At 40.6% G+C, this 14186-nt stretch overlaps 3 protein-coding genes across 23 annotated transcripts; all 3 read left to right on the top strand.

Annotated features, from left to right (window-relative positions):
- The first annotated feature begins 3679 nt into the window (after positions 1–3679).
- On the top strand, positions 3680–8668 carry Ugt36F1 (UDP-glycosyltransferase family 36 member F1). Of its 21 annotated transcripts, none has more exons than XM_089466177.1 (6): positions 3680–3749; positions 4984–5542; positions 5608–5990; positions 6053–6251; positions 6306–6751; positions 6881–8668. In XM_089466177.1, the coding sequence occupies exons 2-6, from the start codon at positions 5276–5278 to the stop codon at positions 7170–7172; spliced, it is 1587 nt and encodes a 528-aa protein (XP_089322303.1). In that variant the 5' UTR covers positions 3680–3749; positions 4984–5275; the 3' UTR covers positions 7173–8668. The 21 variants fall into 21 exon arrangements, with proteins under 21 accessions (XP_089322303.1, XP_089322312.1, XP_089322310.1 ...); XM_089466186.1 differs by having other exon boundaries at positions 3685–3767; positions 5190–5542; XM_089466184.1 differs by having other exon boundaries at positions 3693–3767; positions 5060–5542.
- On the top strand, positions 8502–11487 carry Ugt36D1 (UDP-glycosyltransferase family 36 member D1). Its single transcript, XM_018001394.2, has 5 exons — positions 8502–8668; positions 8896–9198; positions 9758–10131; positions 10197–10835; positions 10898–11487. The coding sequence occupies exons 2-5, from the start codon at positions 8917–8919 to the stop codon at positions 11169–11171; spliced, it is 1569 nt and encodes a 522-aa protein (XP_017856883.2). The 5' UTR covers positions 8502–8668; positions 8896–8916; the 3' UTR covers positions 11172–11487.
- A 148-nt stretch (positions 11488–11635) lies between these two features.
- LOC149269686 (UDP-glycosyltransferase UGT5-like) lies at positions 11636–13873 on the top strand. Its single transcript, XM_089466189.1, has 3 exons — positions 11636–12102; positions 12444–12823; positions 12882–13873. Exons 1-3 carry the CDS (start codon positions 11839–11841, stop codon positions 13795–13797), a joined length of 1560 nt encoding a protein of 519 aa, XP_089322315.1. The 5' UTR covers positions 11636–11838; the 3' UTR covers positions 13798–13873.
- Positions 13874–14186: the final 313 nt, after the last annotated feature.

Below are 14186 nucleotides of genomic sequence, written 5' to 3'. Positions count from 1 at the left end.
CAGACTTACACCCACTCTCAGTGTTGTTTGTTAATCGATATAGCTGAGGGATAGCACACCTTGGCCCATAAGACTACGAATGTCTCAGACTCAAGAGAGTCAGCAACAGCAGCAGCTTACGTGTAAATCAAGGCGGCATATGGCCAGCGGCGGGGGCTGTCACCTTTATAGATCACGTGACGTGGCCATAAATAGTTGGCGCCTGTCAATTAAAGACACCTGCATCAGGTAAGTGCTAGCTGCCCGGGCAAGTGGTTTCCTGACAGGCCGACAACAACGTAGACCAAGGCAAGACTATTGGCCAAAGACGCTATCAAATTGCTGGAACTTGACATTACAAAAACGAAATTTTATTTAAGGATAATAAAGAATATACATATATTTATAAACATTATTTCATTTCATTGGAATTTTTGGAAAAGGAAATTACCATTGCACATGGAAGTACATATATAAACCATACGATTCAGAAAGAAAAGTTGAATAATTCTAAATAAGACTGAAATTTCTAAATATAAGATATAACTATTAGTCAACAAATATATATTATGATCTTATTTTAAGTCCGATTTGCAGAGTCGACCCTAAAATCCTTATTGCTACAGATTCACCAACTACAAGTCATAGTCTAGGCGCCCGATATAGTTCAACTACTATTCATAATTGGCAGCCATTCGCCCACTATAGACAATCTATCTATTTCATGCAAAACTTCGCTATCTACACAAACCATTAGCCCACCTGTCTAGCTGCACAGGTAACCCTTGAGCTGTGGCACAACACCTTACGACAAAGCGATTGATTGGCGGTAACAAATGTATTAGAAACTTTCTCTGTATAATTTCCGCATTTTCAGGACATGGAACCGATAGCATTCACTTCAAATTGCACTTCCGTGCGAAAAATTGTTTATCGAAAACTTTCGTTACGGGTCGAGTCCAACAACTTGCCCGCCCTGTACGAACGGCTCAGCCATCTCCCAGTCCCGCAGGCGTATCAATGGCAAATGTTTTTGCACAATAGAACGACGTTCCCGGGAGGCATTCCCCCGCCAGCCCCTACCCATACTTGCCAACCCAACTCTCCAGCCAAAATCCATCGATAAAGTTTGCACCTATTGTCATTTTATTGATTTGTTATAAATTTCACACACTCACTCACACGCGTGCTTATCTTTTCATGCACTTCTATTAAATGTAAATGGCTGGAAAATGTTCAAAGTGCCCCGCCCACTTTGCACAAGTCAAACACGCGCTGACTGTAACCCTTTTAGCTTATCTGCGACTTTTCAATGCGATTTCTATCATTTAAAATTCCATTTTATTGCCGTTTATCAGCAAATAGAAAGCTCCAGGAAAATGGAAAATGGGAAATGGAAAATGAATACAAAAAAAGAAGTGAACGAGTGCACATAATCAGAGTTCAAATGCCGAAGACGTTAAAATAAATTGATACGAACGGGTGAGATTTTTTTTCCCCCAACGTGTGTCAATAAAATGCGGGAGGAATGAGTATTTATGTATATACGTACATATGTATTTACGTATGTAATACAGGAATGTTAAGAACTGGAGCTTATACTATATAGAAAATACTCTGATTAAATTTAAAGCATATTTAATTCTCAAGGTTTTCCATTGAATTTTCCCAAAAGGTTTGCTTTATATTATCATAAAAATTTGTTAAATATTGTCCTATCCTTACCGATCCATATCTTATTCTATCGTCAGATATCTACACAACTGATTCCGGCTCGTTCAATTCGGGTTAAGATTAGTCCTGCGATACCACAGAGCTAATCTTAAGTTGAAGAAGAAAAACAACCAAATCAAGACCCTGAAAGATGTGTCGAACTGTAAAAAACCATCAAAATCAAATTATTCATGAATTTCTAAATAGTCTTAAATGAGCTGAATCCTTAAACTTCAAGAAGAAGATTTTTAAGCAAGAAAATCAAGTTCTAAAATGAACTAATTTGTTATATATATATATAGGCTCTGATTTTTTGTTATCTCCACTAAATATAGAAAACTTTTTACAAGAAGAACAAACTCAACTTTAACTAAAATTCTAGTCGTAGCCAGGATTGGTTAGCATAAAAAGTCAGCTATTGATTTTCAGGCGCAACAGCTGTGATATGTTTGCTGGGGCGCTTAATTTTCCAACAAGTTTTTCCACACTTGATTTGATAATGTGTCGTAAATTTTCCTGCACTTGCCATTTCACTTTTTCCTCGTGAAAATTTTCACAATTAAGGCGCATTTAATGACGTGTTGCTAATATAAACACAACACTTCCTGGCAGACGCCGTGTCAACTCAGCCCAGCCCAGCCTAGCAAACCAACGCTTTTCCTCCCCGCCGTCCCCGCCCATGGCCAAGCAAGCAAGCAAGCAACCATCCCCTCTGCTGTCAGCCATCAACATCCACAGAGTAGCGCAGCTGTTGACAACGTCCAGTTTTACCCAGTCAAAGTTACCAAAAATCTCTGCCTCAAGTTGTGCGCTAATTGAGCGGAACGTGAAAATTTTTCCTAATTAAATGATTTCCTCAATTATTACGACGTGGCCCCGTCCTCAGCCTGGCCCTATAGCCCACACGAATATGAAAATTCCAGCATTTCGCAAATGATATTTTATGCGATGCTGCAACATTTTGAAATTAGTATCTCAAAAGTTACGATTATTGCGCGCTCCCTCGGCACAATTATCAAGTGAAGTGAATTTTAAATAGGCCTGCGCCTGGGCCCAAGAACTTTTGTCAATTCTCATAAAAATCCCGAAAGTTTACCAAATTTCCCATTGGCTGCGAGTGGAGCGCTCCCAATCAGACGACAGCCCAGAAGTATGTTACAGAAAGGTGCGTTTGACAGCAAATGGAAATTAAAAATATTTTATTTATTGCATTTTTAAGGGCGCTACGAAAGAAATTATCTTCGCGCGCCATTTAAAATGGGCAAGCAGAAAATTTAATAAAATGTGGAAAAGATATATTTTTTTTAAATTAAATAAATAATATTAATATTTGACTTATTTATACATTTAAAAAATTAATTATATTATTACTTTTAATAATAATTTTTTTAATTGAAAAATATCAATCTTGAGCTCTGAATAGAATAATTTTTACTAAACTAATCTTAAAAATTCTTAAGTATGTATATACAAAAATTAAAATTCTTTAACAAATTAAAAAAAAAATATAAATATAATGAATACTTAATTATAATAAATAATAAAACTGGTCCATCATAGCAAATGCCAACTGTATTACAAATAAAAGCTTAATTATTTGTGCATTATTAATTATTGTTTGCTAAATAAAAACAATAAAAACTCGTTCTAGCGAAAGCAAACAAAGATGAAATCAAATTAATGCACATTCGTTTATTGAATTAAAAACCATTGACAAATTAAAAATGGTTGGTTAATTGTTTATAGTTAATTAACTGTTTAACTGGCGAATCTTCAACTGTTTACTATTTACCTGATTTGCTACATAATTTGCATTTGCATCATATGTAGCTGGGCGTAACTAAACTTGTTGTTGTTGCAACACACTCACGACTCAGGGCCCGATAGGGTCTGATCTGACTCTGAGTAAGTCATAGTAACTGAGATCAGTGCTTCTGACTGACTCTCTGCTTCTTTTAGCCATGCGTCGAGTCGACCGTTTTGACCGATTCGCATTGAGTTTGCAATTTCAGTTTGTCTGGCAACCTGACTGCGACGAGTTCCAAAACAGTTGTCAAGTGCGCAGAAAATATTAAGTTTGTGAAAATATACCTATCTAATTATATATAGTGTTCAAGCTTGAAATATATAAATGTAAGAATAGAAAATTCAAGAAAGCACTAAAAAAATTTATCCTAAAGGAACTCAAATGATTTCGATAAAGTGAAAAATGATGAGTGACATAATTCTGACATAACTAATACACATAGACTATATCTTATATATAAATAGGGTAAATATGTATACCATTCATTCATTCATCTGTATATATAGAGAAGTGAGACTATTAATAATGTATTATTAATTCATTAAGTAATTTTAATTACAATCTGCAATTAAACACAAATGTTATTAGAGAAATAAAACAACAAAAAGTGCAGGAAAAACTTAAGGGCTTTCTAAAGTTCAAAGTTTGCATGTGTGTGTGTGTGTATGTGTGAGTGCTTGTATATATGTATGTATGCTGAGTAGGTATCTATGTATGTATATATGAATATACAACTGTGTGTTTTTCTGTGTGCCTGTATGTAGACACATGTGTGGGTGTGTAAATATGTATACACATTTCTCTTTTCTCTGCTCTATCAAAATAAGTATTAGAGTAAACATTGTTCATGTATGAGCCTGTCAAAAGTACTAAACAAAGAGTAATACCCAATAACCTGAGCGTTACCTGACTCCAGTCATCCCTTAGTTGCAGCGACCAATGCAACAGCTAATAAAATGTAACCTGAGCATAGACAAAGGCTCAACAAACTATGAAGGGACACTTGACTAAACATGTGTGCATGGAAAGTGTACCCTTCCAGTGCCTGGAAGTGTCTTTAAGATCCTCATGTTAGGTATATAAGACTAGTTTTTGAAGAAAAAGATTAGTTCAGTTCAGATTGCGTCATTGAACTCTCTAACAACATTGATAGAACAGAAAAACCACAAAGTGTATAATATTCTAAAATTAGTTGTTTTGCTTGCCAACCAAATTAATTTAAATCAAGTCGACGAAAAATGAAGCCAAAACAATATTTTGTGCCAACAAAACTAATCTATATAATTCTGCTGATATAAAACTTGCTGCCAGTTCAACAAAAAATTTATCTATTTTCCATAACTGATTAGTTACTTTTTGGGGCTGAAGCAGTTAAGAGTTCAGTCTTGGAAATAATAATACACCATATATATTATTAAACCAAATCTATATCGCTATATCAAATTACTTTTCGCGTCAAGCGATATTTTAACACATACGTGTAGTGTAACTGCAAGACAATGCACTTTGCAACCTTTATTTGGCATTTAAGAACTCGTTAGATAAACGACTATAATACAGACTTGATCGTTCCGCAATCGAGAAAACAAAAAAACAAAAAAACAACAGTACATAATTGCAACTGCAACCACCACAAAGCTAGCAACAATAGCTAAATGCCGGTCACGATCTAACCATAAGATTACCAAAGATTTCAGTTTGCAAATTTGTGTTTGCAAATACAAACGTATCTGGACCTTGAAGTAAAGTTAAGTATACGCTCAGTGTGGCTGCAACATGTTGCGGTTGCTGCTGCTGCTGCTGCTAGGTTTGGCCCTCTCTGGCCCGCTGCCATCAGGTGTTGAGTCGGCTCAGATACTCGGCTTGTTCGGACATCCGGGCAAGAGTCACTTTGATTTCTTTCGTCCCCTGTTTGTGGCGCTGGCTGAACGGGGACACAATATCAGCATGTACAGTTACTTTCCGCTGAAGGAGCCAATGGCCAACTACACGGATTACGTCTTTGAGGGCATGCCGCTGCTAACGGATTTCGTGGATCTAAAGGTAAATGTGATTCATATGGTCGATACAAACAGCACCCCAGCTCAACTCTTTCTCTCTTCCGACAGAACATTGAACAACAATCTGATTTCTTGGGAATACCCATGAAAATGGGCAACTTCTTCATGCTGCACGACTGGAGTTTGCGCTCCTGCCAGGTGGCTTTGCACTCGCCCCTGATCGCAGAGCTGCTCAAGTCGTCGCAGCGCTACGATGTCATTATCTTGGAGCAGTTCGCCAATGACTGTCTCTCCGCAGTTGCCCATCTGTTGGGTAGGCCTGTGATTGCGTTGAGCAGCTGTGCTATCATGTCCTGGCACTATCAAACACTGGGCACGCCCCACATCAACTCAGTCATGCCCATGAACTTTCTGCCCCACACAGATCACATGGGATTTATAGAACGCCTCAATAACTTTCTCCACTTTCATATTGCCAATGCACTCCATAAGTATATTTATACCACATTTGTGGAAATGTATGATTTTTTGATTCCTTGTCATCTCTTTTAAGATATATAACAGAACCTGCCACAGATGCTTTAATTAGGGAACGCTTTGGCCCCGGTCTCCCGCCCATCAATGAGATTGTGAAGAACACGAGTCTCATGCTGATCAATCAGCATTACTCCCTGTCCGGCTCAACTCCCTATACCGCTAATGTCGTGGAGGTTGGCGGTCTCCACGTGGGTCCAGCCAAGCCACTGCCCAAAGTAGGTGTATATTTCATAAATATATCAGACCTATTATAATTTCTCTCTGCTTAGCACCTGCAAATTCTATTTGATGAGTCCGACTTGGGCGTCATTTACATCAGCTGGGGCTCAATGGTTGATCCCAGCACTTTATCTGCACCCAAGCTGCAGGCGCTCCTCTCTACCATAGCCAATCTGAATCGCTATACATTCGTGATGCGCTGGATAAAGAAAGCAATGCCTGAGAATAAGCCTAAGAATCTACATACCTTCGAGTGGCTGCCACAGCGAGATCTCTTGTGTCATCCGAAAGTGAAGGCCTTCGTTTCACACAGCGGTCTGCTAGGCACCTCGGAGTCCATTTACTGTGGCGTTCCATTGCTCGTAACGCCCTTCTATGGAGATCAATTTCTGAATGCTGCCGCTGTTGTTCAGCGACGCTTTGGAGTAATTGTAGAATTTAAAAACTTCGATGAGCACCATCTAAGTCGGGCTTTAAGAACCATACTGGATGATTAGTAAGTGAAACCCCAAGAAACTTAAGACAGGGAGAAGGAGAGCAAAAAAAAAAAATCAGATGGAAATTTTCTAAATCTCTAGAGTTAGCATCATGTATTACAATAACTCATAACTAAATTCTTTTACAGCTTTGCTATGCAGATGAAGAGCTCGACTATTGCATTTCGCGAGAGACCTCAAGACCCACTCAAATTGGCTGTCTGGTGGACGGAGCATGTAATCGCCACAAATGGAGCACCACTCGTACAGAGCGCGGGCAATAATATCAATTGGTTCGTGTATAACTCGATCGATATTTACATCTGCTGTCTGGTAATCGTACTACTCTGCATCGGCGCTGTCTGGAAGTTATTTAAGCTCTTGAAATGGCTTTGTAGCAGGCGAAATGTGGCTAAGCAAAACAAACTGAAGAAACAATAAATATTCCGTTTGGCACCCGTGAAAACAGAACCCTAAAAAGCCTTATCAATTTCATTATAATTTGATCACGTGTTTGCTGACTAATGCACGAAAGCAACATGTGAATTTCGTTTTCGTAGAGTCTAGAAATTTTTACTGACCTCAAAAGATTAAATATATTTAATTTACTCGTTGTTCTATGGTAATCAAATTATAAACAATTAGATTATAAAGAGACCCGTAATATTTTTAGTATAGTCATCATGAAAGTAAACATACTGATAACATTAGAATATTCCCAGACAATTTTGATCGTAATGAAAAATTCATTCTACACAATGGCTTATTAGTAAAAACAAATTAATATGTAGTACTATTTTAAAGAAATTTTGATCTTCGAATATCCAGCTTCATTCTTCCCATTAATGCAAAACAGTTGTGTTAAAAATAATAATAATAACAATAATAATAGCAATAGTGCCCCTCTTATCAGTTGTAGTATTGTTTATGTGCATGAAAATATCACACTTGAATATGTACATGTTAGGCCTCACAAACATACATACATATACAGATGTATGTTCGAAAGACAAACATACAGCTCAATAAAGTAGAGCAAGTAAAATTAATCAGTGACAGTAAAACGTGCTACTAGACATTATCAAATCAAATTGATAATGTTTTTGCAACAGCTCTCAGCTGTCTGCTTCTAAGCTAAATTATAACCGATAAGAGCGATGGTTAAACAATAAAATGCAATTTTTATGCGTCTCAGACTAAGCTGCAACCGGTTGCTCAGCGCTCAGGTTGAAGCCCCCAAAAATGCGATTGTATTCACATATACAGAAATTCATATAGGAAGTAAAAGAAAAGAGCATTGCAACCGGGCACTGACTCTGCAATACTCTGTGCGCAAGCTGTATGAGTACAGAGCAAAACCAACGAACAGACACAGCCCGAAATCAATATACTCTTCCTCATGTTCTGTATGAGTAAAAGAGTAAAAGAAGAACCGTATGTGCGTGCATGTGTGCAATTGCTGACTGAGCAAAATTTGGGAGAGCCGCTCGAATTGAAGCAATGCAAGTGCACAAACTGTGAGAGAGATCACATATACATGTACAAGTTGCGCTCACTTTCGGATAATGGAGCGTCGGGAATCGCGATTCGCGACGCGTCGTTGCAGCCAGCAGCATTTCGGCAACTTCGTCGAAAAAGAGAGTGTAATAAATGCGTGAGTGTAGAAAATAGACAATGCGCCCTTGATCGTTGACATAAGCTCAATTTCGAATGTTCAGCGGCAGCGCAGTCAACGGCTTTTGGGTTGCACTGTGACTGCGACTACATGGCTCTTGTCAGTCGTTTGTCGATTGCGAAGCGCACAAGAGGCTTGCAGTTTGTTTGGTATTTTAATAATTGTGTTTTCAATAAAGCTCCGCATTTGATTGATTTCTCGAGTGCCGCTTCATTCACAAACTCAATTAGCGCAATTTCGTCACAGATTTGGTTGATACGTTGTAAGTTAACAGCGATTTGGGGACTTTCCATGCAATTTCACATTGCAATTATTTACATAATTTTGAGGCATGCGCAGTGCAAATTGCATCGAAGGTTAAGAATTTGCAACAATTAAATGCAACAAGTGTTATTTTGCAATTTTCTTTGATTAGTTCATTCGTTCGCTAATTTTTTTTTTCTTCTTCTTTTTTTGTTCTAATTTTAAATTTATCACGCATGCCAACAGAAACAAAACACATATAAAATAATGCTGCAGTTGCGTTCGCTGCTGGCAGCTCTGCTGCCGCTGCTGCTGTTGCTGCAGGCACACGTCTCAGTGGACGCCGGTCGGCCGCTAAAAATTCTGGGCCTGTTCCCCCACCCCGGCGTCAGTCACTTCCATTTCTTTCAACCCATCATGCAGGGTCTGGCCGAGGCAGGGCATGAAGTCAGCGTCGTTAGCCATTTTCCGGCTAAAATTCCAACTGCACGCTACAAGGACTTCCCGCTAACAGGCATAGAGAAGCTGACTAACAGCGTCGACTTGAAGGTAAGCTAGTTAATTTTGATTTTATTGTAATTCCACGCACAACTATTGTATTTGAGGTGCATTGCCGGCACATAGCTCAGGGATTGCCGCGAGCTACGTTAAAATACAATTGTTTTCTGTGCTGAAATTTACTTTCGCTTTTGCGTTATATACTCTGTACCAAATGAAAATAGACTAATGGGTGTATTAGACGTATTTGATTGTTTCATGCGCTGAGATTTATTGTCACTTATTTTTTACATACCCTGCACAAAGTGAAAGTAAACTTAGGAATTCTAGATCATATGTAACTTTTATCATCTGTAATGAGCAATTTTAAACCTAATTTAGTTTCCAGATTATATGTTGTAAAAATGTATGTCTACAGGCTACTTATTTTTATTATCAGTTCTTTTTCATTTCACACTCGCGACTCATTTGCAAATTCATCATGAAAAACCTGAAATCTTAATTTCAGCTGCAGTAACTTCCTCTCTCTCTCTCTCTCTCTCTCTCTCCGTCGTTCCGACTGACTTTTTCTCTTACACATTCGCTCACTCTGTCTATCTACCTCTTTCAGTTCTTCGACAAGCGTCCCTTCTATAAGCACTTCATCGAGTTCTTTCTTCTCTACGAATGGGGCAAGGAGGCTTGCAATTCGACCTTACGTTCCGAGGCTTTGCAGACGGTCATGAAGCGCAAGGCTGGATACTATGACGTCATCATTTTGGAGCAGTTCAACACTGATTGCATGATGGGCGTGGCACATCAGCTGCAAGCACCAGTGATTGCCCTAAGCAGTTGCTCCCTGATGCCGTGGCATTTCGAGCGCATGGGCGCTCCGATAATCCCATCGCATATACCGGTTTTATTTTTGGGTCAATCGCAGGACATGAACTTTGGCGGACGATTGGCCAACTGGTTTAGCTTCCATACGCTTAACTGGATGTACAAGTAGGTGGCCCCATAAGAAAGTGTTGCCAGCAGATCTCATTAACCTGTTTCCTTCACATCTTTAGGCTCTTATCGGTGCCCGCTGCTGATGCAATGGTTCAGTACAAGTTTGGCCACAATATGCCCTCGGTGGGTGAGCTGGCGAAGAATACCTCCGTTTTGTTTGTGAACACACACTACTCGCTGAGCGGTCCAAAGCCGCTGCCGCCTAACGTCATCGAGCTGGGCGGCGTTCACATCCAAAAGACAAATCCATTGAGCGCTGATCTGCAACGCCTGCTGGACAATGCCGAGCACGGGGTGATACTCATTAGTTGGGGCTCCATGATACGCGCCAATTCGTTGTCGCCGGAAAAGCGCGATGGCATTGTGCGTGCCGTGGCCCGTCTCAAGCAGCAAGTCATCTGGAAGTGGGAGAACGAGACGCTCGAGAATAAGCCGCCCAATCTGCACATCATGAAATGGCTGCCACAGCGCGACATCCTTTGCCATCCCAATGTGAAGGTCTTTATGACGCATGCCGGCCTCATGGGCAGCTCTGAGGCGGCCTACTGTGGCGTGCCCGTCGTGGCCACGCCCATGTACGGGGATCAGTTCCTGAATGCGGCTGCCCTGGTGCAGCGTGACATGGGCGTGCTGCTGCACTACGAGGACATTGGCGAGAATACGGTCATGCGAGCTTTGAAGCGAGCGCTGGATAAGAAGTGAGTTGAGCTGTCTTGAGATCACTGTGACTATCATTCATATATTCCTTCGTTGCTTGCAGACACGTGGATGCCGCCAAGCTCGTCTCGCACTCGTTCAAATATAGACCGCAACAGGCACTGCAGCTGGCCATCTGGTGGGTGGAGCATGTGGCTCACACTGGCGGTGATCCTCTATTGAAATCCAGCGCTGTAGAGCTGTCCCGCTTTGTGTACTATTCGCTGGACTGCTATGTTGTCGTTGGCCTCATTCTGGCCATGGTAGTTGGCAGTTGGATCGCACTCATACGGCGCTGTTGCGGCAAGCAATCCAATAAAAAGAACAAAAGGGATTAAATCGATTCGATCCCTGGCTAAGTCTATGTGATATTTTGTATGTGAACGTATGTTGTGCTCCTATTATAACTAGTGTAGTAACTCCTGCATCCCACTATTCGTCTTGTAGCTTTTATGCCTTGACCCAAATTGAAAAGATATGAAATGTAAATTCTAAATTCTAAGTCTAAAACTATATTATAAATTATCTAAATATCATATATGTATGTATGTACATCTTGGAAATAATATGTAATGCAATGTTTTAAGTTTCCACATTTGCTTAAGAGTAAAAATGTCAGCAAAGGTATATTTTAAATATACATCTATTAAACTAGCCTTCTCTTATATTGGTTTATAGAAACCCTACTAAGTTAAAATGTTGAAGTCTATTTATATAAGAGAACTATCTGTATAAGAGATCTCTTATAGAGTTAATTTCTGTATTTATTTTTTTTCTTATCTCCCCTCTGGTAGATTGCTCTCCTCTCAAATTTTATTTTTATATGTGCTCAAAATATTTTGAGTATTCGCATTCAGTTGTTAAATAGTTTTCGACCCAAGCGAACGTCTGCGTGCGTTTTACGTGCGAAGATTTATATATATTATATATATAATATATAATTCATCTAATATTTGATTTATGTTGAATATATAATGCAAAATTGAATTTGAAAAAAAAAAAAAAATGCAAGCAAATTGTATTTGGAAATGTTTGCTGCTGTCTTCGCTGATTGCTGGAATCAGCCCAGTGGGAGCTCTCAACATCTTGGGTCTCTTCATCCATCCCGCCATCAGCCATTTTCAGTTCTTTCAGCCACTTCTGCGCCGGTTGGCCGAAATAGGTCACAACGTGGATGTCGTCAGCCCATTTCGCGATGCACAGCCACCGAAGGGCTATACGGACTACACCCTGCCCAGCGTCAATTTGAGCAACCAACTTGGTTTCGATGTGAGTTGCTGAATATATAATACTTGTTTATTGGCCGACTTCTTCAAATAAAATTAGTAACTATATCTCGGTTTATTGTATATTCATATCAGACAATCTGCATCACAGACAGGCAGCTAATCAGTATCTCAATTCATGCCAGTCACTTGATCAATCTGTTAGTCAGTCACTCATTCAGACAATTAGCCTGCGAGTCAATATATTATATATTAATCAGTCAATCCAGCAGGCAGTCAGTCTGTCAGTCAATCAGTCAAAAAGTCTGTTCAATCAGAATGCATTAATAACTGTAATCAAGCAATGCATCAGTCAATCAATCAGTCCATCAATTCTTTCCGCAGATGTTTGAAGATATTCCTATGCCATCTCTGTTGCCGTTCGGCGAGTTCTTCATTCTGTACGCCTATGGCAGGGATGCCTGCAATGCGACGCTGCATAGCGAGGCACTCGCCCAGGTGCTCCAACATCCTGCTGGCTATTATGACGTCATCATCATGGAACAATTCAATACGGATTGCATGATGGGTGTGGCTTATCAACTGCAGACGCCCGTCATCGCCATGAGCAGTTGCGCCCTGATGCCGTGGCATTACGAACGCATGGGCACTCCAATAATACCATCCTATATCTCGGCTCTGTTTCTGGGCCAGTCCGAGAACATGTCCTTCTCGGGTCGCCTTGGCAACTGGCTGACCACGCACACGCTCAATTGGCTTTACAGGTGAGCAGCAGTTGATTATGGATCAGAAAAGGGGCAGAGATTTACTTTCTGCTTGCAGCTTGTTTAATGTGCCCGCTGCTGATGCGCTGCTCCGTCAGAGATTTGGCCCCGGCATCCCGAGCACTGGCGAGCTGGTGAAGAACACCTCACTGATGCTCATCAATCAGCATTTCTCCTTCAGCGGCGCCAAGCCTCTGCCACCGAATGTCATCGAAGTGGGCGGACTGCATCTAAGGGCAGCGAAGCCCTTGGACGATGCACTGCAGCAGCTGTTGGACAACGCTGAGCATGGCGTTATACTCATCAGCTGGGGCTCCCAGCTGAGAGCCAACTCGCTGTCCAGCGCTAAGCGTGAGAGTCTCCTTCGCGCCTTGGCTCGTCTACCGCAGCAGATTATCTGGAAGTGGGAGAACGACACGCTGCCCAATCAACCAGCCAACGTGCACATCATGAAGTGGCTGCCACAGCGCGATATCCTAGCGCATCCCAATTTGCGCGTATTCTTCAGCCACGGCGGCCTGATGGGCCTCACGGAGGCCGTCGCCAGCGGCGTGCCTGTGGTGGGCATGCCAGTCTATGGTGATCAGTACTTGAATGTGGCGGCTCTGGTGCAACGGGGCATGGCTGTGCGTGTGGACCTCAGGCAGTTCAGCGAACAGACCATATTTGACGCACTCACTCAGGCATTGGATCCCAGCTACAAGCAGCAGGCCAAAAAGGTTGCTGCTGCCTACAACGAACGTCCGCAATTGGCGATGGATAACGCTCTCTGGTGGGTACACCATGTGGCTGAGACACGCGGTGCTCCACTGCTGCGGTCCAGTGCTGTGAAGCTCAATCGCTTTGTCTACTATTCGCTGGATGTCTATTTGGCAGTTGGGGCAGCTCTGTTATTGCTCCTGGTCATCGCTCTTAAAATATGGCGTATATGCTGCGGACGGAAGCGACAACTGTTGAAAGCCAAGCGAAGTTAGTTAAGAGCAGATAATAATAATAAAAATTACTTAATATATTCAATAAAAACTCAACGTCAACGCTCATTTCAATAAATGAGCAAGGAGTCGACTAAATCAAACTTGATAAAAGTGCGGGCGATTTAAAATCTGTAGTTCAATTGAACAGTTGCATAATTACCAGACGATTATTTACATTACGCACTGCTTGGCAAGCAGTTCAAAAGTTTTCGAGTGCATACTATGGGTATTTTGCTTATGAAAATTAGGTATTTTTTGCCTTTAGAACTTTTTATACCTTAGAAATTCGATTTCAAACTTAAATTTATATACAAAATACGTATTTAATAATAATACGTATTTAATAATAATACGTATTTAATAATAATACGTATTTAGTAATAAAGAAA

The sequence above is a fragment of the Drosophila arizonae genome, chromosome 3 (assembly GCF_054131065.1).
Source record: "Drosophila arizonae isolate 15081-1271.41 chromosome 3, UAZ_ARI_1.0, whole genome shotgun sequence".
Lineage (NCBI taxonomy): Eukaryota > Metazoa > Arthropoda > Insecta > Diptera > Drosophilidae > Drosophila > Drosophila arizonae.
Note: the sequence above shows the minus strand (reverse complement) of the source record. Positions and strands in the feature narration are given on the sequence as shown.

Coding starts and splice junctions, on each gene's coding strand:
- Ugt36F1 (XM_089466177.1), top strand. CDS start 5,276: ATGTTGCGGTTGCTGCTGCTGCTGCTGCTAGGTTTGGCCCTCTCTGGC. Junction 5,543..5,607: donor CGGATTTCGTGGATCTAAAG/GTAAATGTGATT, acceptor CTCTTCCGACAG/AACATTGAACAACAATCTGA. Junction 6,752..6,880: donor AGAACCATACTGGATGATTA/GTAAGTGAAACC, acceptor ATTCTTTTACAG/CTTTGCTATGCAGATGAAGA.
- LOC149269686 (XM_089466189.1), top strand. CDS start 11,839: ATGCAAGCAAATTGTATTTGGAAATGTTTGCTGCTGTCTTCGCTGATT. Junction 12,103..12,443: donor GCAACCAACTTGGTTTCGAT/GTGAGTTGCTGA, acceptor TTCTTTCCGCAG/ATGTTTGAAGATATTCCTAT. Junction 12,824..12,881: donor ACGCTCAATTGGCTTTACAG/GTGAGCAGCAGT, acceptor TTCTGCTTGCAG/CTTGTTTAATGTGCCCGCTG.
- Ugt36D1 (XM_018001394.2), top strand. CDS start 8,917: ATGCTGCAGTTGCGTTCGCTGCTGGCAGCTCTGCTGCCGCTGCTGCTG. Junction 9,199..9,757: donor CTAACAGCGTCGACTTGAAG/GTAAGCTAGTTA, acceptor TACCTCTTTCAG/TTCTTCGACAAGCGTCCCTT. Junction 10,836..10,897: donor AAGCGAGCGCTGGATAAGAA/GTGAGTTGAGCT, acceptor CGTTGCTTGCAG/ACACGTGGATGCCGCCAAGC.